This window comes from Dreissena polymorpha, chromosome 6 (genome assembly GCF_020536995.1).
Source record: "Dreissena polymorpha isolate Duluth1 chromosome 6, UMN_Dpol_1.0, whole genome shotgun sequence".
Taxonomy (NCBI): domain Eukaryota; kingdom Metazoa; phylum Mollusca; class Bivalvia; order Myida; family Dreissenidae; genus Dreissena; species Dreissena polymorpha.
The window spans coordinates 5,913,392-5,937,421 of NC_068360.1; the positions used below are offsets into that span (position 1 = coordinate 5,913,392).

Genomic DNA, 24,030 nt, shown 5'->3' on the forward strand with positions numbered 1-24,030 from the left:
CACCAAACAAGGCAAATGATGACAACGAACGTCGCACGACGGACAAAAGGCGATCACAAAAGCTAACCATGAGCATGTTGTGCTCAGGTGAGCTAAAAGACAGAAAAGGAAGACCAATTGGAGACAATATAATTTTTCCGGTTAGTCTTTATCAACAGCCACCCAATGCGCCCATTCCAAAAATTCTTAATACTAATATTTATTGTTAAGCCTTCATGCCCGCAAACTTGTCAATGATAACATCAACCAGATCTATTTTTTCTACCATTTCCTTCTCTATACTGAGAAGTGCGAGATCACAGAGACGATCTTGTCACATTGATGCCCTTAGGTATGAGAGAATGAGCTTCAGCTTGCTGAAGGAACGCTCGCAACTGGCTATTGACACCGCGATTGTTATAAGAATTTGCAGAGCAATACGCAAATTGGGAAAGACATCATAACCATACGGCACAATGAAAGAAATAAGTTCCAAAGGTGTTGATGGTAAAGAATCACCACTTGTAGTTAGTAACATTTTACAGTCCTGAATCTCGTTAAACAGTTCTTCGCATTGAATATCATTGTCATAAAAATTGGCTAAAGCGAAGCAATTTTGGCGAAGAAATTTCAAATCCTCGCTTTTTACAAGATTGTGAACATCCAGTAAAAATCCAAACTTTGAGTTCAAGTCTTTGAGGCAATTGAATCTTGTTAAAATCCAAAACACTCTTCATTACGCGCGCAATCTCCTCTTCTTCAGAAAGCCCGGCATCCCGTGCCAATTCTCGAGGCATCCGCCTCCTTTTTTTGGTCCGTCTTTGAATTTCAATTCCCCATTCTTCGCACCTATTCTTGGCACTGTTAAGGGCGCTTTCGCACAAACCATCGCGCTTTGAATTATTTTGTGCTTCAAGTGCTTCAAGATCAGAGAATGCATCCAAATTCATGGTAGGGTCCTGAAGACGTTTTTGAACCCGATCAATTCGTCATAGAATGTCGTGCCAGAAATAGATAAGCACGAGGAAATTGAATTCCAGAACATTCGCAAGCAACATTTCTGCATCCGTTCTTGTATCAGTTGACTAATTTAAATCTTCGGATAGTCTCTCAAGCAATTCTACTAGTTCCCTAAATCCCACAAAGATTGCTTTAACAGCGTCAAATCTCGCACTCCATCGGGTTTTATATTCCCGCTTAACAATGATCATAATAACGTTCTTAAGTTCTTCCCAACAAAGCGTAGAACGAGAAAAAAATACTTTCAACTGTATCGAAAAAAGTTACGACGAGTGCATCTTGTTTGGCTGAATGAACTCCGGTCAAGTTCAAACTATGATTGTCAGAATTAACGAACACTGCCCGTGGATTTCTTGCACATATTCTTTGTTGAAGACCAGATATTTGACCAGTCATCACCGCTGCATTATCGTAACATTGCGATCTACAATCATCAAGAGGTAAACTGTCAAATTCCAGTTTCGTAACGATGACTCTTTCTAAAGAAGCTGCATCTTTTGTATGAATCTCAATATATACCAGGAATGACTCTTTTATCGTGACTTTCTTGCTCACAAAATCGACATCGACAAACCGGATTACTTCAGACCACTGCTCTCTGTGTCCGAGATCGGGAGTTGAGTCCAGTAAAATACAATAATATTTGTGTTTTTTTCTGATATCATTCAACAATTGATTCCTGACAGTAAATGCTAGAATGCTGACAAATTCATTTTGGATTTCTGGTGAAAGGTAGGAGAAAGGAGGAGACTGACGTTGGATTTATGTTGCATGCTTTAGGTGGTATTCCAAAACTGGGTCGAACTGAGTAACGAGTTTTACAAGAGACAGACAATTTCAAGCATTTGTTGCATCTTCATCTGTCAAACTTTCATTATGGCCTCGTAATTCCAAATTTTGAGAGGCGAGGACCTTAAAATTCTAAGTCCAACACGAATACAACGAGTCTTCTTCGGGCGCCCCCCTTATGTTGGCGCCCAGGGCAAAGTGCCCTCTCGCTACGCCTCTGATTAGATCTAACACAACTATCTTTTAAACAATGAAGCGTCTGTCTACTTACATAAAACCAACAATAATATAATCGTTTTTTTATTAGCTATGCTCCATTGGTAATTTTTGGCTCGGGTACTACTTTAAAGCAAAGACATAGAATAAATATTCTAGGTCTTTGTTTAAAGTACCCCGGGTACTCTTAAGTATACGATATATATACATTGTACCAGGGATACTTTTTAGTAGTACCCGAGCCGTCGATGTGCCAATGAGCATTATACTCGTACTGCTCGCTTGGTGATTGTCGGCTCGGGTTATTGCATCTTTAATCTATATACTACATTATGAACTTTATTTTTTAAGTAATGGTCATCATGGACCATGCAGTTACATACACATTTTACAAAATAACAGGAGTTGTAACAGGGAACCAGTATTTACATACCCTGTTGTCTGATATTAGTGGCGTGTAGCTCGAAACAGTGCGGTATACGAAATGACTAATCGATCGAGAGTAACGGAAAACCCAGAATCTTACTTTCGTTTTGAATGTACCAGAAATCTCTTTAATTTTTATTTAAACATTGTTAAATATTGACGGAATGCACAACGTGGATTTCTTGAAATATTTAAGAACAAATAAAATTAAACTGTTATTGACAATATTTCCATAAGCCATAAGCCATTCAGTTATCGCAAGTTATCTAAATCCAAAGTATTTAACTGTTAACTTAAAATGTCTGTTGAGGAGAACGAAATGCCGATTGAGGAAAACCTGCTGGTTTTTGTATATCACGAGAATTGCGATATTGATGAAGCAAAGCAACTGCAGATTTATCTCAATAGCAACAACTGTACGTGTAAGATATACAGCCAAACGAATGAGCCAGGAAAACATCTTCTACAACAACTTCACGGCTCCGTAAATCCGTTCACCCCCGTAAATCAGAACCAAAGAGTCGTTTTTCTGATAACAAAAATAACTGAAGAGACAGGTTTGATAACTTTCGCAGTCGTGGCAGCTTTAGAAAAGGTTTCTCTTCAAACATGCATGCCTATATTTATTGGATACAAAGGAAAATCCCTAACAAGCGAGTCTTTGAAAAGGGGTCTTCTAGCCTTGACACCCAGTGTTTTTGTCGACTTGGACAAAGAAAGTGGATTTGATTCACTTCTATCAAGACTGAAATGTAAAATATATAGCATTTTTATGTAAACAATACCATCACGTATTTATTTATTATAGTAACATCGTTTTAATTGAATCATCATAATTTTCATATTTAAACAAGTTTTGTCATTAACTGCTCATGTTTAAAACATTTTGCTTTTCCGTGGAATCATGTAGATGAACTGCTTTTAGCTTTGAACTTACCATAATTAAAAACATGTATTCCTTGAATTGGAGAAACACTGTCACTTTAAACTTCAGCACTCTTAACAAATCTGTTGGCATTCTGTTAACTAGCTACAACAAATTACATGTCATATTGATATATTTGTTTATAAATTGTTTTACTTGTATTTTAAAGCTTCCAAATATTTGGCGGAAGATTTGCCAGTGGGCAACTTACACCATGGGTTGGTCTACTCTCATATTTCAGGCTTCATGGGATATTTGGTAGAAGGTATTCATACTTTCTTATAACTTATAAGTATGTATTAGCCCAAAATGTAGCTGACTTATCATTATGTGTTTACTTTTCATAATTCTTTACTTTATTGAATAATTCATATATGTGTAAATTAAAAACCCATCTTTATCAAATTGTATTAATAACAAGAGCTGTCAGAGGACAGCGCGCTCAACTATTCAAGTGCTTGACAGTATAATGTAAGCCATCATAAAGAGGAGGGGGGGGGGGTATAATGTGGGTGTGTGGTCATTTAATAGATGATCTTTCAAAAATAAGGATTTTTTTTTTGGGGGGGGGGGGATTCTGGGGTGGGGCATGGGGGATGGTTTGGGTGGAGTGCATTGTGGTATGTCACGTAAGTGTTGTTTTGTCAAAGTATGATTCAAATGTGATCATAAATAAAGAAGTTATGGCAATTTAAGCAAAATGTTCAATTATCTAAGTATAAAAGGGGCCATAATTCTGTCAAAATGCTTGATATAGTTGTCTGCTCTTGTTTAAGATTGGGATCATGTTGGTAAAGAAGTATGCAAAATATGAAAGCAATATGTTAAAGGACATAGAACATATTTGAGGTGGTACGCAAACTTTAATATAGATTTATCAATAAAATGCTTATTTTAAGTATGAAAGGGGCCATAACTCTGTCAAAATGCAGTTGTCTGCTCTTGTTTATAGATTGGGGTCATGTAAGTAAAGAAGTATGCACAATATAAAAGCAATATGTCAAAGGACAGTTTTTTTTTTCATATATAACAGACGCTGCATATCGGCGTCTTCCCCCACCAAACTAGACTGGTTTTTTCCCCTTTCCTGACAAAAAATTCCCCCTAAAAAAAATATTATTATTTTTATATTTTTTATAGAAAGATGTGTCTGATGATTATAATATCTCAATTCTATTTCAATTTAATATTGTCAAACGTACTAAATTATGCAAAAAAACAATGAATATAGTGCAAACATGTACAAATGTAATAATGAGAGAGTAACGTTTTTTTAATGATTTTGACAGAAAACTTCTTTATTGTAATTTGGAAAAATTTCATCTAGATTCGATTGCGAATGGGGCCGTTTTATTTGCTTTGGGAATGCCTCCATTTTCCTGAGACACAGACAGTGGTGAAAACCCCCTGATATCAGAGTAGATGAGTTATAGACATTGATTAAAACAGTTTTTTTTTCCCCCAAATATTCTCTTTCGCCCTCTATTTTCCCCTTTTACCCAGCGTCCAGCGTCTTCCTCTATGTCTAAAAAAACAACCCCTGAAGCAGAATAAAATATTTTGATATATATTAGCTCAAATTTTAGGTGACCTGTTATGCCTTAACATTCAATAATACTTAATTTCATGTTAATTAATTATTCACCGTTATTATATGACATTAAGTACCATCAACTTTTTATGCTCCCCATTTATACCAATATATAGTGCCAGTTACGCGGTCTCGGTAGTTTTCAGACTGTACTTACGAGGTCAATATAAAAAACGGGGTCTATATACAACCCCGCATTCTAGGCTCTAATTACTATGAGGGGGGTGTAGGGGAGGTAATGCAATCAAATCTCACAATAAGGTCTTAAATCGAAAACCACAATCAGGTCTGAAATTGAAATTGTATATACCTCGCAAATAAGTTCGCTATATATTTCCTTGTATAAGACGTTAAATAAATGACGTATTTATATACAATAATAATAGTAGGTACCCCTATATACCTTAATTCGTGTTTATATCGGATAAAAAAGGGTATGGAGATACATGTATTTAAAGTGGGAACCCCATAACCTATTTCTAAATCAGAGACCCCGTAACTGGCCATATGTGTGAATATATATATATATATATATATATATATATATATATATATATATATATATATATATATATATATATATATATATATATATATATATATGGGGAGCATATAGTTGGCAGTTTGTACTTCCGTTTTTCCTTCCATCACACTTTTTTTACAGTTTCTCATAGCGCCTGCACTATTTTACCGATCTCTTACATATTTGGCATGTAAGTACTTTGCATGGACCTCTACCTTTTGATGCGGTTTGATGTCACTGGGGTCAAGGTCACCGAGGCTAATAAAAGATTTTCCGTCACACTTTTGTTACAGTTTCTCATAGCGCCTTCCATATTTTACCGATCTCTTACATATTTGGCATGTAGGTACCTTGCATGGACCTCTTCCTTTTATTAGTTTTGAGGTCACTGGATTCAAGGTCAAGGTCAAGGCCACACTTTTGTTACAGTTTCTCATAGCGCCTTCAATACTTTACCGCCCTCTTACATATTTGGCATTTAGGTACCTTGCATGGATCCCTACCTTTTGATGAGATTTGTAGTCACTGGGGTGAAGGTCACCAAGACTAATAATAGATTTTTTCAAGGTCACACTTTGGTTACAGATTCTCAAAGCGCCTTCAATATTTGACCAATCTCTTATATATGTGGCATGTAGGTACCTTGCATGGACCTCTACCTTTTGATGAGGTTTGAGGTCACTAGGGTCAAGGTCACTGAGGCTAATAATAGATTTTCTCAAGGTCACACTTTTTTTCCACACGCTTAACCCATATATCGACAAAGCATCATTGGGGAGCATCCATCAGTTTTACTGATATCCTTGTTTTTACAAGAAATTGCAAGCAAAAATCATGCCATCAAAACTGGAATATACTTTGCTTTATTTTTCCTCAATAAACTTTTGTTAATATAGTCAGCTGTGGATGGCTGAAAATGACATGCAAACTGTATGCTATCGAACCGTTTAGCTGTTTTGTATTGCAACTCGGGCTTATTTAAAAAATTTCAGAGCTGCAAAAACGTCTTGCACAGAAATGCAAAGAATATGAACATGAAAAGAAACGTTTGGTCGATAGATTCCTTCTGGTCATACCTGAAACTTGTGAAGTTCCATCCGGCCTGCTAACAGGAAATGAATCCGCATCCATTTGTATTTCAAAAGCATTAAAGGAAGGCACAACAGTGGATGAAATTGCATTTCAAAGGGAACATGCTGGAAAGACAAGAACTTACAAAGTGACAATCTACAAAATAAAAAGTGAAAATGTAAATATTTGCTTATCTAAATTGTTAAATTGTCACACAATATCAACCAGTAAAATTAAATCAATGACTGCCAAGTCAATTTTATTTAAATGTCAGATAGCATTAAGTTAAAATTTACATGATAACAAAACACAAGTGTTACCACATCGTTAGGTTTTGCCTATAAGATAGATATTTGGGATTGGGTGTGCATTGTTATTTTAATTAGATTCCAAAGTTGAAGATTCTTGTAATTAGATTAGGATAGAAGAGAACAAGAGTGCCAAACTGTCAAAAGATACACCCGTTTGAAGGTTTTGGACAACTTGATAACTTTACCATGACCCATATTTGAACTTGACCTACATATCATCTAGACACAACTTCTGACCAAATTTGGTGAAGATCAGATGAAAACTACTTCAATTAGAGAGCGGACACCATGCTAAATGCTTGAAATGCACTAAGTGACCTAGTGATCTAGTTTTTGACCTGGCATGACCCGTATTTGAACTTGACCTAGATATTGTCTAGACACAACTTCTGACCAAATTTGGTGAAGATTAGATGAAGATGAAAACTACTTCAATTAGAGAGTGAACACCATGCTAAATGCTTGAAATGCACTAAGTGACCCCGTGACCTAGTTTTTGACCCTGCATGATCCATATTCGAACTTGACCTAGATATTGTCTAGATACAACTTCTGACCAAGTATGGTGATTATCGGATGAAAACTACTTCTATTACAGAGCAGACACCATGCTAAATGCTTGAAATGCACTAAGTGACCCCGTGACCTAGTTTTTGACCCGGCATGACCCATATTCAAACTCGACCTAGATATTGTCCAGATACAACATCTGACCAAGTTTGGTAAAGATCGAATAAAAACTACTTCACTTAGAGAGCAGAAACCATGGTAAATGCTTGAAATGCACTAAGTGACCCTGTGACCTAGTTTTTGACCCGGCATAACCCATATTCGAACTTGACCTAGATATTGTCTAGATAAAACTTCTGACCAAGTTTGGTGAAGATTGGATTGAAACTATTTGAATTAGAGAGCGGAAACTGCTGTGGACGCCGAGCGCCCGCCCGCCGCCAAGGTGAAACTATAATACATCCCGTTTTTTTAAAACGGGCGTATAAAAAGTGTCTCTGGAGATGCTTTGACTGACACAAACGAAAAGAAATAATTAATGGCAGAATTAAGTTCAAGGGAGGTAATCCCGCAAAAAGTTTACATGACAGAGACTAAACTCAACACAATTGGGGTTTGGGGTGCAGGTGAGCTTGTGTTGGGTAGGGCTGCGTCAAACAGATGGTTTCCGAGCGATTACTTAAGTTTGCATAGAATGACCCAGCTTTAACTTGAGATTTGGCAAGTTTGCAAGTTTGCAAAGCTTAAGTTTGTATTATGGGCATATCGATCGGTAAAGGTTAAGGATATTGTCACAAAAATAGAAATACAGTTTCTGCTGAATACACAATGTTAAGATGAAGATTTTTTGCACTGAATTATTGTTGGCAGCTAATATGAAGGCCTAGCTTTGGAATTCCTTTGGGAACAAAACCGAAAATTAATATTGGACACACATGAAATAGTGTATTTATACACATGAAAGAGTTTAAAAGTATCAGGATGGTGAGCATAAATGAACATAAATTAATAGAAATGCGTACTTGGTTGAATTAGTTCAACAATACCTAGTCCTAACTTAAGAAATGAGCTGCTATTACAACAACCAAATACTTTACACAAAATCTACCACATGCATACATATTGTTGTTTATTTCAGGAAGAGTTCTACATCTGTGCCCAAGTGCCAACAGTTTTGACGGCCATCTCTCAACTCGCACAGAAGCATCTCGGCAAGATAGACGTTGGCCTAGAGAAGCAGAGATTTCATCTGCTATACCAGCAGATATTGGACCTCAAAGGGTGGAATGACACGGTGAAATTAGTCTCCTGCAAAGGTATTAATTAATTAGCATTAAATTGTATAATAATACTGAAATTGTTATACAACTAACTATACATGGACTATTTCAAAATTTTGGTTAACATGAAATGTTTTTGTTTGGCTTATACACGTCATAACAAAGTTTCGACCATGAAGATGAAAAGCTTAAACTTAATGAATGTACAATCTTTATATGCCTGGTAACATTCCCAATCTAACCTCATACCTTGTGTTTTGGATCAGAGATTTAACACCATTTGCATGCTTATGCAAAAAACAACATTTATACGGACTTCTGTAATGCCTTGCCAAATCAATTTTATGACATTTGATGGACGCTTTCATGTTATGTTTGTTTAAAAAAAAGGTGATTTCTCTGAACCCACTAACACGCGAGATGGCTTAATTAATAATAATTAGTTATACTGTCTGGTAAACCATAACCTATGTACACATTTTATTGTATTGGTAACTCATTGTGAATACAATCCAATAATGTCTTTTTAATACACATGTGTAGATGCATTATTTTAGACAGCATATGTGCAAATGCATTATTTTAGAAGGCACGTGAGTGTGACTGTGTAAATTCATTATTTTACACGGCACATGTGTCAATTCCGTTTTAGACGGCACAAGTGTAAATGCATTATTTTAGAAGGCACACATGTTTATGCATTAATATAGAACTTCGCAAATGTAAATGCATAATTTTACACAGCATAGGTGTAAATTAATTATTTTAGATGCCACATGTGCAAATGCATTGTTTTAGACAGCATATGTTTGATGCATTATTTTAGACGACCAAAATGTTAATGCTTTTTTATAGATGAAGCAGACATTCCCCGTGCATTGTTTGATGCCGCAAAGACATTAGGCACGGCTAATGAGGAAGTCTTGGATTTGCAGAAAGCAACCATCCGACCTGATGAACAACAGGTACTCATAGTTAAGTCTGTTATACATATTAATAACAATTTTCGACATAATCTAAACAAATAATGCAAATTCAAGTTACTGAAACTATGTTTTCAGAATGCAACATTTAATGGATTCACGGATAGCATTTGACCAGTTAACACTATATATTTCATTCTATCCAACCAACACAAACATGGTTATGTACCATGAATTAAGAGGAGGTATTTCTAGTGTTGGTATCAGATGATCGGCAAGCTTTTGGCATGGCGTTTCAACTCTTGACCATTTCGGTTATCTTGTAAGATAAATTATACATCATCCAAAAACTATGAGGTTAAAGGTTGCAGGTTAATTTATCATTATGTGCATCTTTCCCTTTAAACAGAGAAGAGTGTACCTTAGATATTTCGAATCAGAATCTGATCAAAAGGTGGGAAAAGACATTGCAAGATTGCTGGAAGAGAACCAAATTCAAACGTTTACCTCATTGCATGGCGAAAGTGTACTCAGCAGTCCGGAAACACATGAAGGCTGGGTCATATGTGTCCTTTCAAAAGCTGCGCAAGAAGATGGCCTTTTCTCATTCAACGTCATGACCGACATACAAACCAGTGTTGACAAATGCAAGTTGCAAGTTATGCTTGTATTAAATGGCCTACAAATATCTGATGTTCCACACTGTATAAAATGGGTCCGCTTCTTCGGAATGACTGAGGACAAATTATACCTGAACGGAATTCTGAGAACAGTTTCAGGTAAAATTGCCTTGTTATTCAATGTTATGCTCAACAAAGAAAACATGTTGAAGTACTAGCTGTTTACACATTCTCTGTGGACTGTACAAATATTCTTCAAAGGAGGCGGCATCAAAAAAACTTGTTACCGCTCTAGAAAAACATATTGACTGACTTGATGAATTTTGTCAAAATGTTTATGTTGGCATTTTCTTGACTGAGATCAAAACTGGGTTACGTTCGTTGAAAATAACTGGTAAAATGTCACTAGGAAAAATCTTGGCTGTTAGTTAATCTGGGTCATGTGCATAAAAAACTAGGTCACTAGGTCAAGTCTTGAAGACAAACATTGTAACAAATTCTAGGGACACAATTATGGCCAAAGTTTCATCAGATTGTATCTTGCCAATATCTAGGTACTAGTTTGAATCTGGTCCATATGCGTTAAAAAAAATCAGACCAAAGTTATAAAAAACTGGTTCCCTCTGAAGGGTCACATTTATGACTCAGTCTTGATGAAACATGGCCAGAATGTATATATTGAATAATTATGTAGGCCACGTTGAATCAGGGTCAAGTGTGGTTAAAAAACTAGATTCGTCAGCAATTTGTGTAAGGACCTCATCTGGGCGCTAAAGGCCCATAATGGCCCTCTGGGTTATGTTAAATGTCGCATTGTTGATATTGTAATATATAGGCCGTTGGTCATTTGCCTAAAATAAAAGATTGACAGACACGACTTTTTCAACATATAATATTTTTGGAGTTTCATTATTCCTGTATATATTAAATAAACATTGTTGCTATTCAATTAAATTTACAAATTGTGCGGACAGCCGTGTTACAGAAATTATTTGTGTTTATCTGCAAGCTAAACCGTTTTTCAAATTCAAATATTTTGAAGTTGTTCGTTACAGAAGGCGTTCTTAATTCATATTAAATCAATGTTTGCATTCGTTTTTTATTACGTCCCGTTACTTGATTGTTGTTTTAGATGCCCCTGTCGACATTAGCAAGGCACTTCCATCAGGTGACGTGATTCCTGGTTTAGCCTGGGCATACGTGCAAAACTACCTGATGAAAACTTTGACCAACAGTATGTGTGACGGATTAAGAAAACAAAACAAAATCTCAAATACAGTGAATATAACAAATCAAATGAGTTTAAGAACCATACATTCCTACATAAAATAAAAAATAAAGCGGTATCAGAATGACCTGTTCATTTAGCTCATATAATTGTCGAACATCTCGCAGTAAATAAAACAATTTTTAAACGGTGTTTCTCTTTAACTGAAATTGTTGGTTCTTTAAACCGGCTTTAAAGAGTATCAAACACTTATACCAAAGTTATTCACCAAACATGTTTGTGCATATACAAGATAATCTCTTAGTATTACAATTAAAATACATAGCAACAAAAGATTATACATTTACAATAGTTTACTACAAATTTCTCAATGCATGGATACAAACCAGTACACCAGATTTATGGCTCTTTAAGGCAGAACTGAAACTTAAAAAATAAGTTTCTGTGCATATTTTTCTAAGCTAAATAAAATATAATACCTTAAATTGTTAAACGAAATAAAAATCTCCAAGACAATTACAAAATAACGTCAAGTTTTATTATAATCGTATGAGGAATTTCACAACTTATTTGTCTAATTGTTCTGTTATTTATTATGTACATAATATGTTTTTACAGCACTGGGAAAAAGAATCGAAGCATATCTTGAGAAGATGCAGATAGAGTGCGGATGTATTCAGACACTTGTTATTGTCTGGATAAAATCATGTAATACTGGCCAATGGTTGACAGACTTAGCAAACAAAGGGTAAGTGCTAACAAAATATGATTAAAGGGCGAAGAAGTAAAATTTCATCTTTGTATTCGTAAATCAACCTTACGTCTCTTATGTGATGTGCAAATAAAGAAAGTGCGCATGCTGGTATGTTTTAAAATAATTTGAATTAACTCTTATGTTTTGCACACTCATTTAAAATGCGAAATATTGCACCAAAGTATGATTTAGTTACAAATGTACATGTAGTTAATAAATACGCGGATAATTATTCCTTAATTAAATAAGGATGAATTAGTTCAAAAGTGTACACATCAAACATGATGTATACATGCAAAAGTACTCGTCAATCCATCAAAGTATATTGGTAAGTAATAGTTCGATTATATCAGTTTGACTGTTTATTGAATAATACAATAGGCACAAATTACCCAAACGGGTATTATGAGTCATTAAACAAAGAAACAGTTTAAACGTATTATAAATAAAATGCCGATTTTATAAGGCAAACATAAGTCAAACTTAAATCAATATAGTTTCAATTGCGTATAAACTCACAAGAAGCAAACTCTACAACATGGTAGGACGGAGTAGAAGCAGGACGTAACAAGCGAGAGATGTACTATTAAATAAGACTTATTCATAATAGGTGTTATCTTTTATAGCTCATCTATTTTTTGAAAAAAAATTATGAGCTATTGTCATCACCTTGGCGTCGGCGTCGGCGTCCGGTTAAGTTTTGCGTTTAGGTCCACTTTTCCATAAAGTATCAATGCTATTGCATTCAAACTTGGTACACTTACTAACTATCATAAGGGGACTGTGCAAGCAAAGATATGTAACTCTGACTGGCAGTTTGACAGAATAATGTGCCCTTTTTATACTTAGAAAATTGAAAATTTGGTTAAGTTTTGTGTTTAGGTCCATTTTTTTCCTAGAGTATCAAAGCTATTGCTTTCATACTTGCAACACTTACTAACTATCGTAAGGGGATTGTGCAGGCAAAGTTATGTAACTCTGACTGGCATTTTGACGGAATTATTGGCCCTTTATACTTGAAAATTTGGTTAAGTTTTGTGTTTTGGTCCACTTTACCTCTAAAGTATCATAGATATTGCTTTCATACTTGGAACACTCGCAAACTATCATAAAGGGACAGTTAAGGACAAGTTGCATAACTCTGGTTGTCATTTTTACGGAATTATGGCCCTTTTTTGACTTAGTAACTTTGAATTTATGGTTACATTTTGCGTTTAGATCCACTTTACTTCTAAAGAATCAAGGCTATTGCTTTCAAACTTCAAATACTTTCATGCTATCATGAGGGTACTGTACCTGGCAAGTTGAATTTTACCTTGACCTTTGAATGACCTTGACTCTCATGACCACCACACCCTCACACTATACCCCCCACCCCCACCCCAAAAAAATAATTTTATTCCCCCGATAGGGTGAACTGTCCGTCAGTGTGTCAGTATGTCAGTCAGTCTGTCCGTCCGTCCGAAAAAAACTTTAACATTGGTCATAATTTTTTCACTATTGAAGATAGCAACTTGATATTTGGCATGCATGTGTATCTCATGGAGCTCCAAATTTTGAGTGGTGAAAGGTCAAGGTCATCCTTCAAGGTCAAGTGTCAAATTTATGGCGTCTGTCCGTCCGAAAACTTTAACATTGGCCATAACTTTTTTAATATTGAAGATAGCAACTTGATATTTGGCATGCATGTGTATCTCATGAAGCTGCACATTTTGAGTGGTGGAAGTTCAAGGTCAAGGTCATCCTTCAAGGTAATTTTTTTTTTTAAATTCAAAGCGGCATTCTCATGAAACTGCACATTTTTAGTGGTGAAAGTTCAAGGTCAAGGTCATCCTTAAAGGTCAAGGTCATCCTTCAAGGTCAAAGGTATTTTTTTTTACAAAGTTTCAAAGCGGCGTTCTCATGAAGCTGCACATTTTGAGTGGTGGAAGTTCAAGGTCAAGGTCATTCTTCAAGGTCAAGGTCATCCTTCAAGGTCAAAAGTAAAAAATAATAATTTAAAAGCGGCGTTATCATGAAGCTGCACATTTTTGAGTGGTGGAAGTTCAAGGTCATCCTTTAAGGTCAAGGTCATCCTTCAAGGTAAAAAAATATATTTCAAAGCGGCGTTCTCATAAAGCTGCGCATTTTGAGTCGTGGAAGTTCAAGGTCAAGGTCATCCTTTAAGGTCAAAGGTAAAAAAAATAATTCAAAGCGGCGCAATAGGGGGCATTGTGTTTCTGACGCACACATCTCTTGTTTTTTTCAAACATGGTTAAAAAACACAAATATTTATTTTTATTATTTTATTTTGAAATACCGTCCAACCATCCCTCCCAAGAATCCCCCCCCCCTCCAAAAAAAATATTTTTTTTTTGCATTTTTTTTTTGCATTTTTGGAAGATAATGTAATACATGACCACACCCCCACACTATACAACCCTCTCAACTTCACCCCTCCCTCCCTCCTTTGTGATTGAAATTAAGATAGGTACCTACACCTTTAAAAAGAAAAATAGATGAGCGGTCTGCACCCGCAAGGCGGTGCTCTTGTTTAAAATTTCCGATTGCTTTGTAAGTACACATGACTGACTGTTAATTCATAATGCCAGTTGAAAGGTAAATTATTTGATAACCTTAATCATATGTTTTATAACTTTAAAAACTGGATGAATTTAACTTTTGTTTTTCAACATAACCATACAATGTACATTTAAGTTAAAATGTAATGCATTTTTTAGAAAAATAAATATGTTCAAGGATTACTTGAACAATTCACTTTGGGAATTTCGTCCGTTTTGTGTTAACATTCGTATCACAATGTCACATCGTGTGACCGTTGGCCTAAAAATACGTGCAATCGTTAACTAAGTTTTTGCATTTATTAAGGCTTTTTGGCACTATGCATCTTCGAAACACAACACATTTTTGCATTCTAAGCCATTTGGGACTAGCGTACGGAAGGTCAAACATCAAACTGCTATCACAGAGCCAAAGCCACTTCAATGTATATACATCGTGTCTGATCTAGTCATTTTACTCATATATTTGGTACACAATTTTAAACAACGATATGACTTAGGAATATTTTTTGTTTACATGATTCAATATAAATGTGATTTTTTTGCATAAATTGTAATTATTGCGAAATGAAGAAATCGATCCACTTTTAAAATGTGTCTTCTTTCTTCTGTGTATAGTTTCCATCCCACTGTTTTGCTTTTACTCACACCGATTTCTGTTTCGTTTGAATACTGCATGCTACAATCACTTTCTTCTGAAATGTTTTTCTACATGCTTACACTTCTAATCCTCAAATCATCAAAGCAAAAGATACTTTTTTTTCACCCGTCTGAGATTTAAAAACATACTTTTCAGCTCTATTTACTGGTAAACAGTGACCTTGACCGTCCAGTAGTAACTCCATGAACACAATGTTTTGATAATTTTAACTTTTAATGAATACTTAATAAAAAATGGAACGCGAGGGTCTCTCACAAACAACGTTGTGCGATTATGTTAAGCATTGGAATTAATGTCCATATAAGTATTTGACTATAACTCACTACGAGTAAATAAACGTATTTCCCTTTATTTGAAAAATAAGGACATCATAAGTCATTTACTCAGCATTTAACTGGACGGGGTGATATAGACCATGCTGTATGCGCCTATCATTCCGTCACATTTAATTTACAAGACTATTTTAGCAATCACTGGCTTAAATATTAAGTATTTTCGGAAAAATATTAGAACCATATTTTGGTCGTTTAGTTGCATAACTTTAAATAGTGTGTACAGTTGTGTCCTTTCGATGATTTATTTCAGAGTTGAGAAGCGTCAAGTGGTTCATTTGAAAGAGGATTTAGAGCCAACTATTGACGAATTTGGTGGACAGATTGGTCGACCTTTCAACTTGAACGTCTTCAAATTCACAGACACCAGGGATCCAAATAATATAGTAATAGGAAAATGTCGATCTTGCTTTAGTTATTCATCTTGCTTTAGTTATTCGTAGACCAATATACACGTGCTTGTTAAACTGTGTGATGTTTATATTTGAAAACATCTTTTATATTTAAAGTGATATTATGGGCATCTAACAGTATATAGGTGTATATTGCAACTGTTGTTTATTTTTGGTGTTTTCACTTCATATACACTTATATTTGTTAGTGCAGCATCAACATACTAAAACAATATCCCGGAAAGAGAAAAATAATTCGTTTGAATATCAACCGTACTTTCGTTTTGACAACTGACGACAGAAATGATTCGATGTACGATGTGAGTCTAAATGTAGTTTTCATGCAGATTCGTTCATACGACACAAAGACACAATTTTGTTTTACGGATCATTTCGGCTTAGAGGACTGGGTGAGTCATGTAAAATATCGAAAATAATATATTTTTTTATAAATGATTTGTAGCAAGATGAGTTGTAGATAACTGGTCAGTAACCACATTTTAACTAATTCTTTTGACCTGTTAATTCTTTTCAGCTCAATTCAACAGTGAAAAATGCCCATATTATCACTTTTATAGTAATTCCATTAGAAATTGTTTTAAGTTCCTAATTCATGTATTTACTGGACAATATAGGTATGTAGTCATACTGCTCAGTGAGGCTACACAGCGTGTATCGTCCGTTAACCATGTTCATGTGTGTGTGTGTAGTTCAATCAATTGTGTCTGACCAGTAACATTGGGTAAATTGTTAAAGAATGTTGTAGAATGTACACCAAATGTGTTGATAACAAGATCGTGTTACGTTAACCCCGTAGTCAATGTCACATAAACCGGTTAAAAGTGAATACTAAGGTATGCATATTTGTGTGTGCGTGTTTTTTTTATAACTATTTTGAGTCTTTTCAGAATGGAATATAAAGCCAAATTAGCACGTATGTTAATCAATGCAGTGTCAGATTATATCGTACAACATTTCCTGAACAAATGCCTTGCATTGAATTTGGGTGTTGACCTTTGAGAAAAGATCCTAGGGTTTGAATATGCCACATTTATTTATTTAATGTGGAGTAAAAATCTAAAATTATGAACTAGCAAGGGCTTGCAAAGGTCTGAAGATTAACTCTTTCAGTGCGGGAACCGAATTTTGAAGGCCTTTGCAAACAGTTTGGATCCAGATGAGATGCCACAGAACGTGGCCTGTCATCAGGATCCAAACTGTTTGCTATTCTTATAGAATTCTTTGAAAAAAAACGAAGAAAAGGCTTATTTTAGAAATTCAGCAGACGACATTTTAGCAGACGACAAATTACCCAGCATGCAAAGGGTTAATCAGATGTAAACCTCAGCTGCACCAGCAAGAGGGAAACCTTATTTCAGCACATAGTTCTTTTTTGAGGCAAGAAAACAATTGCCAAATACTGAGATGAAATTAAAAAAATTAATACTCAAAAATGATAAACTTGGGCCGCCGCCTTAAACCGATACAGACAAAACTTCCTTTTGTATGAGCTTGACTTGTTATCTGAAACTCTGACCGAGCATTGTACAGGCGATACCATGTCAAATCATCAACGTATAAGTTGGTCTGAAAATCCCAACTAGTCTTGTGACAAAGTCTGCATCAGTGGGGAAAATTTCTTTTATTAAAGGTTATGTAGCGTTGATGTATTTAGTTTTGTCAGCTATTGCAGGTTGATACACATGCTTTGCTTTCAGTTTGAGCGGTGTTTCCTAGCCGAGTATTGCACACCCATGCAATGCGTCAAGATGATGGAGGAAGAATATGCTGGCATGTCTTCGGCTTCAATGCAAGAACAAGGACCGAGGTTCAAGGAAACGTTTGACGAGATCATGTCCCGTGGACCAATACGAGAAATATTTGGTGACAACAAAGTGTCTCTAATCTGCTTTGATGATGGTAAGTTGTCACAGTATTTAATTAATGTTATTTATTTCTTAAAGATGGATCACGTAAATCAGAAACGAATATTTGTTTTTGTAATATCTTGCAATTTGGAATTTGTTATGATGGACATGAGTTATACTTAATTTCAGGTTTTACGTGATGTTGTTTTTCAGTTTCATATAAGTGATTTATTGCACTTTATAATCAGGATAAATCGAGTTGAATGTCCTTTCTACGTTTTCCTTATTTAGAACGAAATTCAACAGCCTTTTGATTATTATTTTAAAGATATAAAATATGGTTATTGTGTTTGGATCAATGTTTGTATCGAATAATACTGATAAAGTTTGTGATTATTTTACGTAAATTGTTGCCATAAAAAATTTACAATTGCTGTTTGTATTGGATGTATTTAGCCCCGAGTACATTTCACATATTATAAAAAAGCCCAGATTATAAATGTAAGTAGTTTTTCTTTGAATATAATAAATGTTTGGCACCTCACTTCATGCATGAATATATATAAAAAGGACATTTTCACGTTTTTTATAAATTGACACAATTGACAACAAATGTTTCAGATTTGCAAATTTACGTTGTAGTTTTTATATTTGCGAGGAATTAGTATTTCTGAACATTAACCTTGCTCTAAATCATCAATAATATGTATCTCATTACGATTTAAAAACGATTACAAAATTATCAAGCGTAATAAACGCGAAACAATTATATGATTTAGTGAATTTTGTTGTTATCGCTATATTTTTTACTTACGAGGATTGCTAAAATATAGTATAAAATACACTAGTCCCAATATAATGCACGTATGGCCAAGTGGTTTAAGTATAGGACTTTTACTCCAAGGGTCAGTGGTAAGAGTCCAGTTAAGAATAACGTTTTTACTCGAGCTATTTAGTTCCCATGTTGACAGTTATCAATTTTAAGCATTTAATGAAAGCTTCAATACATGCCAAAATTTGGGAAAGGTCCCTTTAACATGTGTTCTCTGTTAAAGGTCCAGACGCTAATTCAGAAATACGCCTCATGGACTCGTTGGAGAGAGCGATTCGGGACTCCAAAACAGTGATCTTCCGAAAATAACATGTTTGCGGAGATGAGGTGACCAGCATTATAAAAAAGTGCCATTAATTGCAATAAATCTAGTGGACAATAGATGTACAGTGTATACTGAAAAACAACAGAGAGACTACTTTTATTGTTCAGTAATTAAAGCTTGCATTTTCTTACTGAGTTAATTCACTGTTTAAGACATCTTGACATTTAATTATTACTTACCAATTATGTAATTGAATATACATATTATATATTTTGACGACACGTTTTGTAATAAATACATCCGCTTTAAGAAGATGCAATTAGACTTAATACGAATAACTTAATTTTGCAGAACAACTGACTCGGGTTTGTGTGAAGAGTATTTGTTTAGTGATAAGTTTATTTTACATTTTTTACTAAATCCTGCGTTTTATGGTATATGAAGTCAAGTCGTATTCGAAAATAACATTGGTAGGTTCTATTTTATTAAATACATTTACATTTTTTTGTTTGTTAAGTCTATGTTACTTTTAGCAAATATTTTACTTTCGACGTGGGAACCATTGTTTATGGTGTATACACAATTGATTATATTTGATTGTGTATTGATATCCGTAAATGATTTAGACACATATACTTCATGTGATATGTTATTAAGCATCAACGGTATAAAAGGCAGTCCTTTTTATGTGCTAAAATATGACTCGTACTTAAATATTTTAACATCGTAATGAAGCTTGTAATATGTGAACTGTTATGTTGTCAATTATAATTCATGTTTATTGCTCTACATGTATATCTTCTAAGATTGTTACATATAACATATTGTATCCATGTATGATTTACACTAATTTTAATAATTAAAGCATTCTCTGTGTTTTTAAAAAATTGATTTAAATCTTGAGTAATTATGGTTATCTAGGAATAGTTATGTCTAGGAGCTACGCATTTATTCAAGCCACTTATACTTTATCAGATAGCGCCCTTAGAACTCATAACTTATTGTAGCGAAATCTTTGGCTGTATCTGATAAATAATGTTAAATCTGTTTGCTGCCTTTGTTGCCTCGATTCTTAACTTAAAAAGCGAGGTGTGGAGATTAACTTAAGCGGAAAATCCAACGAAAATTCTGCAAATGGCTTTAAAATGTGAAATCTTCTACAAACTCAAATGCCGAAGTAGATATCCGATGAATATTTGTCGATCTTTCTAAGAAGTTATTTTTTAATCGCCCAACTGCATTTTGTTCAATATTGTAGCATTACATGAAACATGTGATAACCCTCATTCCAAGTCATGGGCATCAATTGTTCAGAGAATTTTGTTAGAAACATTTTTTTTAATTACGTGTAATAATACCATTAATTTGTTAATGTAAACATTTTAAATATAATTGTAGGCAATATATTAAATGTTTATTTTAAAATAGAAAACATGAAAATGACATGTCATCATTATTTCTTTTCAAGAAATTTAAATGCTTTTCTGAAAGATCATTAAACAAAATTGAAATTTCTTAATTTTGAAACATAATAGCAAAATTTAGACTGTTATCTCATTTTCCCTATAAATTGATAGACACCAACACATTTGGAAACATGACGGAATATGTAAAATTTGTATCCTTAATGAAATTCAAGGTCAGTACCGTTTGTTCTAAAATGTCATAAAGATGGCATGTTAAGAAATACACGTATACCTGATTTTAACAAGAGTTTGTTCAATGTTTTTTTATTATTTTTGAATGAGACCAGGCAATCTATATTGATACGTTGAGGTAATTCCTGTATTAAAGCAGTTTACCCTAGTGTTGATGGTATATAACGTTATGAGAGAATATCCTTTTTTCCACATTACAATTTTGTATATCGCACTGCATAATTGTGTTTCGCATCAATTATGGATGTTAAACATTCAGTTAACTGTTTACATACAGAAAAAGCTGTCGCATACGCCCAACATTATCACAATTATTCATACAGTTAATCCATGCATAAACATTTAATTGCATGTTCTTACTTTTATTTTATCTCTTTCATTGTTTATTATTAATTTTCACGTATCTGTTATTATTGTGGCATTATGCTTAAGCCGAAAGAACATTTCAGGTCTATTCTGTTCAGTTCTTAAACAGTTATGTACTTAGAAATTTATATTGTAAGTAATGTTATGATGTTTTTAACAGAAACATTTACAGTTAGCTTTCTGAATTAATTGATATCAAGTTACATTTGAATTATATTGTGCCAGTTATATAATACAATAACCTTAGTTACTTGCATCAATGTTTCTGTAATATTTCCTATTATCCCCTTATTATTTACAACAAATTTCTCAATATTGTGTCACCTTAGATAAATAACGTGGTAATACTATAATGTATTTGTTGTTTGTATGCATCATCTTGTTAAAATTTAGTTCTGATTTTTGGCCCTATGTTATTCTATTTTCTTTTTTGTGTGTTAATAAACGAGAATTTCAGAATAAATTTGATTATATTTCTACAACTTAGAAAACCTACATGCCTCTTTTCTGTGAATTCTATACAATTAAAGTAATCTTCATGTTTTCAGTTCATCATTTTAAAACCAACGTTTTTTTATTGCATTAAAAGATATAAATCCAAATTTAATACTTAAATATTGTATTTTTCCCTTCCCTATACCCGCTGTATCCCCACCCCCGCCCCCCACACACAACATCAACAAACAAAAAACACAAATAATCAACGAATGATATGGTTGTAAAATGTTTGTACTTAGCTAGAATGGGTTTGCATTTAGGAACTCTTAAATCAAGGTCAAGGTCACTGTAATTGAACACTCAGTTCCGCTGAAATGTTGTGTGTTGGAAACTTACATGCTCACCTAGCGTGGGAACGCATCAGTATTAAATTAGTAATAATTAGTAATATCAGTTTAATAACTTATACATTAAACATCTTGGTTTTGGCTTTTGCCACGTTTATTGTTTTTGCTATATGTTAACTAAACGAAAATTGTGTTATAATTGCTTGATTTGTTATTTTGCATTTTCTACATCATTATTGTTTGATTTTACTTGCGCTACGAACTTTTCACCTCTTCGAACTGTACATGGAAAAAAATGAAAGACCGCCGTGGATGATATTGTGCTACAGGCAATTTAAAAATTACCTGTATTATGAAAACAGCCCAAATATTATTGTTATTATTTTTGAAATATATATTTATAACACATATACCAATAACAATTTACTTATAATGTAATAAAGTTACAAACCATGAAAATAATGTTTTCCTCGTATTTCGTTTATTTAACCCAACCTACCATTTAACCTCGGTATATTTTCTTATGTGTCGATGCATGTATATTAATACATGTTAAATTCTACGTTTGGATCGTGATAATAATCAACCTAAATGCTAACTTATAGAACACAATAACATATTGCCTTGTGTTTTTTCCGGACTGATGCTTTACATAATGTGCAAAACATGTATGGTATTCAACTTTAATGAAATAAATTATTGTATGTGTTTAAATTACATGAAAAACTTGTGATTAAGCGATACATTCAAGAAATAATAAGAAAGAATGATACCTTAGCATTCTTTTTGAGGATGTTCATCCTGAAAGGTGGATTATAATCATAACTCGGACAAACAACTCAAAACTATTCTTATGACTATGTACTTACACTTGTTCATGGAACATTTATTTTTGGTCAATTATACAGCCGTTGTATGAAATGACAAAATTACATTATCTTGCATAATAATCAAGAAATACAAATACTGTGATACACATTTTTTTTATATCAAAACAACATATGAAACTATCCACTACAAGCAATGGTCCTTGCAACACCATATATTTTTTCCCAATTATTATTTGTCTGACACAATAATTTGCTAAACGCTGAATGCTACTACAGCTTAGTCAAAACTGAATGCAGAATTTTTAACAAAAGAAATTTCTTAGAACGTTTGAAATATCTAAAGCTACAGCATTATATGATTACTATGTGCCATGTATGGATCACCACTAAGTTCTTACACTTAGATGTTTTGCTAATAAGATTTTAAACCGATGCCTTATCTGACACTGTTGTTTACAGATCAAAGAAAACATCCTTTCCACGTGGCCTCGAAACCTGCTGGACCAGATTTTAGTACAGATGGGGAATATAGGTGGCGATTTTCCCAATCCAAAGGGCCCTACCCCTTTCCAAATCATTTTGAAAAAAACAACAACTTTTTATATACTTTTCATCCAATTTACTTATACCTTAAATTATTGAATGTAAATGTAATCATAATTTGATTTACTAAAACATAAGACCCCCTTAGATAAATAAACAACAATGAGTTATTCTACAGTTTGTTAGAAATGACTGATCTGGTTTGAGTAAAAACGTCGCTGTTTGGCTGCCCTGGTAGTCACTATCATGTATGAGTTGTTTTTTGTCTATTGTTGTCATTAACTCTACCTTAAACATTGTTCTACAAATATTGGACAGGAAAGAAAGTATTTAGCATTGTATTCGTGTATAAGTGAAAGACACTTTGTTTTTTCAAATATATGTTTAACCAATATGCATTGTATAATCGCTGGACATGAACCACTTTTTGAATAAAATGGTGATCCTTCTAGTTTCAAAGAATACTTTTTTTAATGAATCAATAACTACAATACTAATAGTCTTTATATATCCTATTGGGATGTATTGAACACACTTAGTAGAGGACTTTTATAAGACTTAACATTTCAAATAGCAAACGTCTTGGCCTTTCAGTTTCAGTATATGGGGAAAACAAGTAACCCATAGGGCGAGACCAATTTTAACACGGGTGCATGATTTGAAAAAGAAACTTGGGAGCGTTCAACAATGTTTTTTAACACGGAATATCAAACCACTGACCTAAACGGTTTCAGGGAAGAATTTAAAAGTTATTTACTATATAAGACTATG

The 24,030-nt window shown here is 34.0% G+C and overlaps 1 protein-coding gene across 2 annotated transcripts; it reads left to right on the top strand.

Moving 5' to 3' along the window:
* The first annotated feature begins 2,504 nt into the window (after window positions 1-2,504).
* On the top strand, window positions 2,505-22,348 carry LOC127834675 (uncharacterized). Of its 2 annotated transcripts, XM_052360696.1 has the most exons (11): window positions 2,508-3,182; window positions 3,525-3,620; window positions 6,462-6,718; window positions 8,500-8,677; window positions 9,497-9,606; window positions 9,974-10,343; window positions 11,317-11,418; window positions 12,031-12,160; window positions 15,974-16,106; window positions 17,831-18,032; window positions 19,036-22,348. In XM_052360696.1, the coding sequence occupies exons 1-11, from the start codon at window positions 2,729-2,731 to the stop codon at window positions 19,119-19,121; spliced, it is 2,118 nt and encodes a 705-aa protein (XP_052216656.1). In that variant the 5' UTR covers window positions 2,508-2,728; the 3' UTR covers window positions 19,122-22,348. The 2 variants fall into 2 exon arrangements, with proteins under 2 accessions (XP_052216657.1, XP_052216656.1); XM_052360697.1 differs by lacking the exons at window positions 17,831-18,032; window positions 19,036-22,348 and adding an exon at window positions 16,322-16,690 and having other exon boundaries at window positions 2,505-3,182.
* The last annotated feature ends 1,682 nt before the right edge of the window (window positions 22,349-24,030 follow it).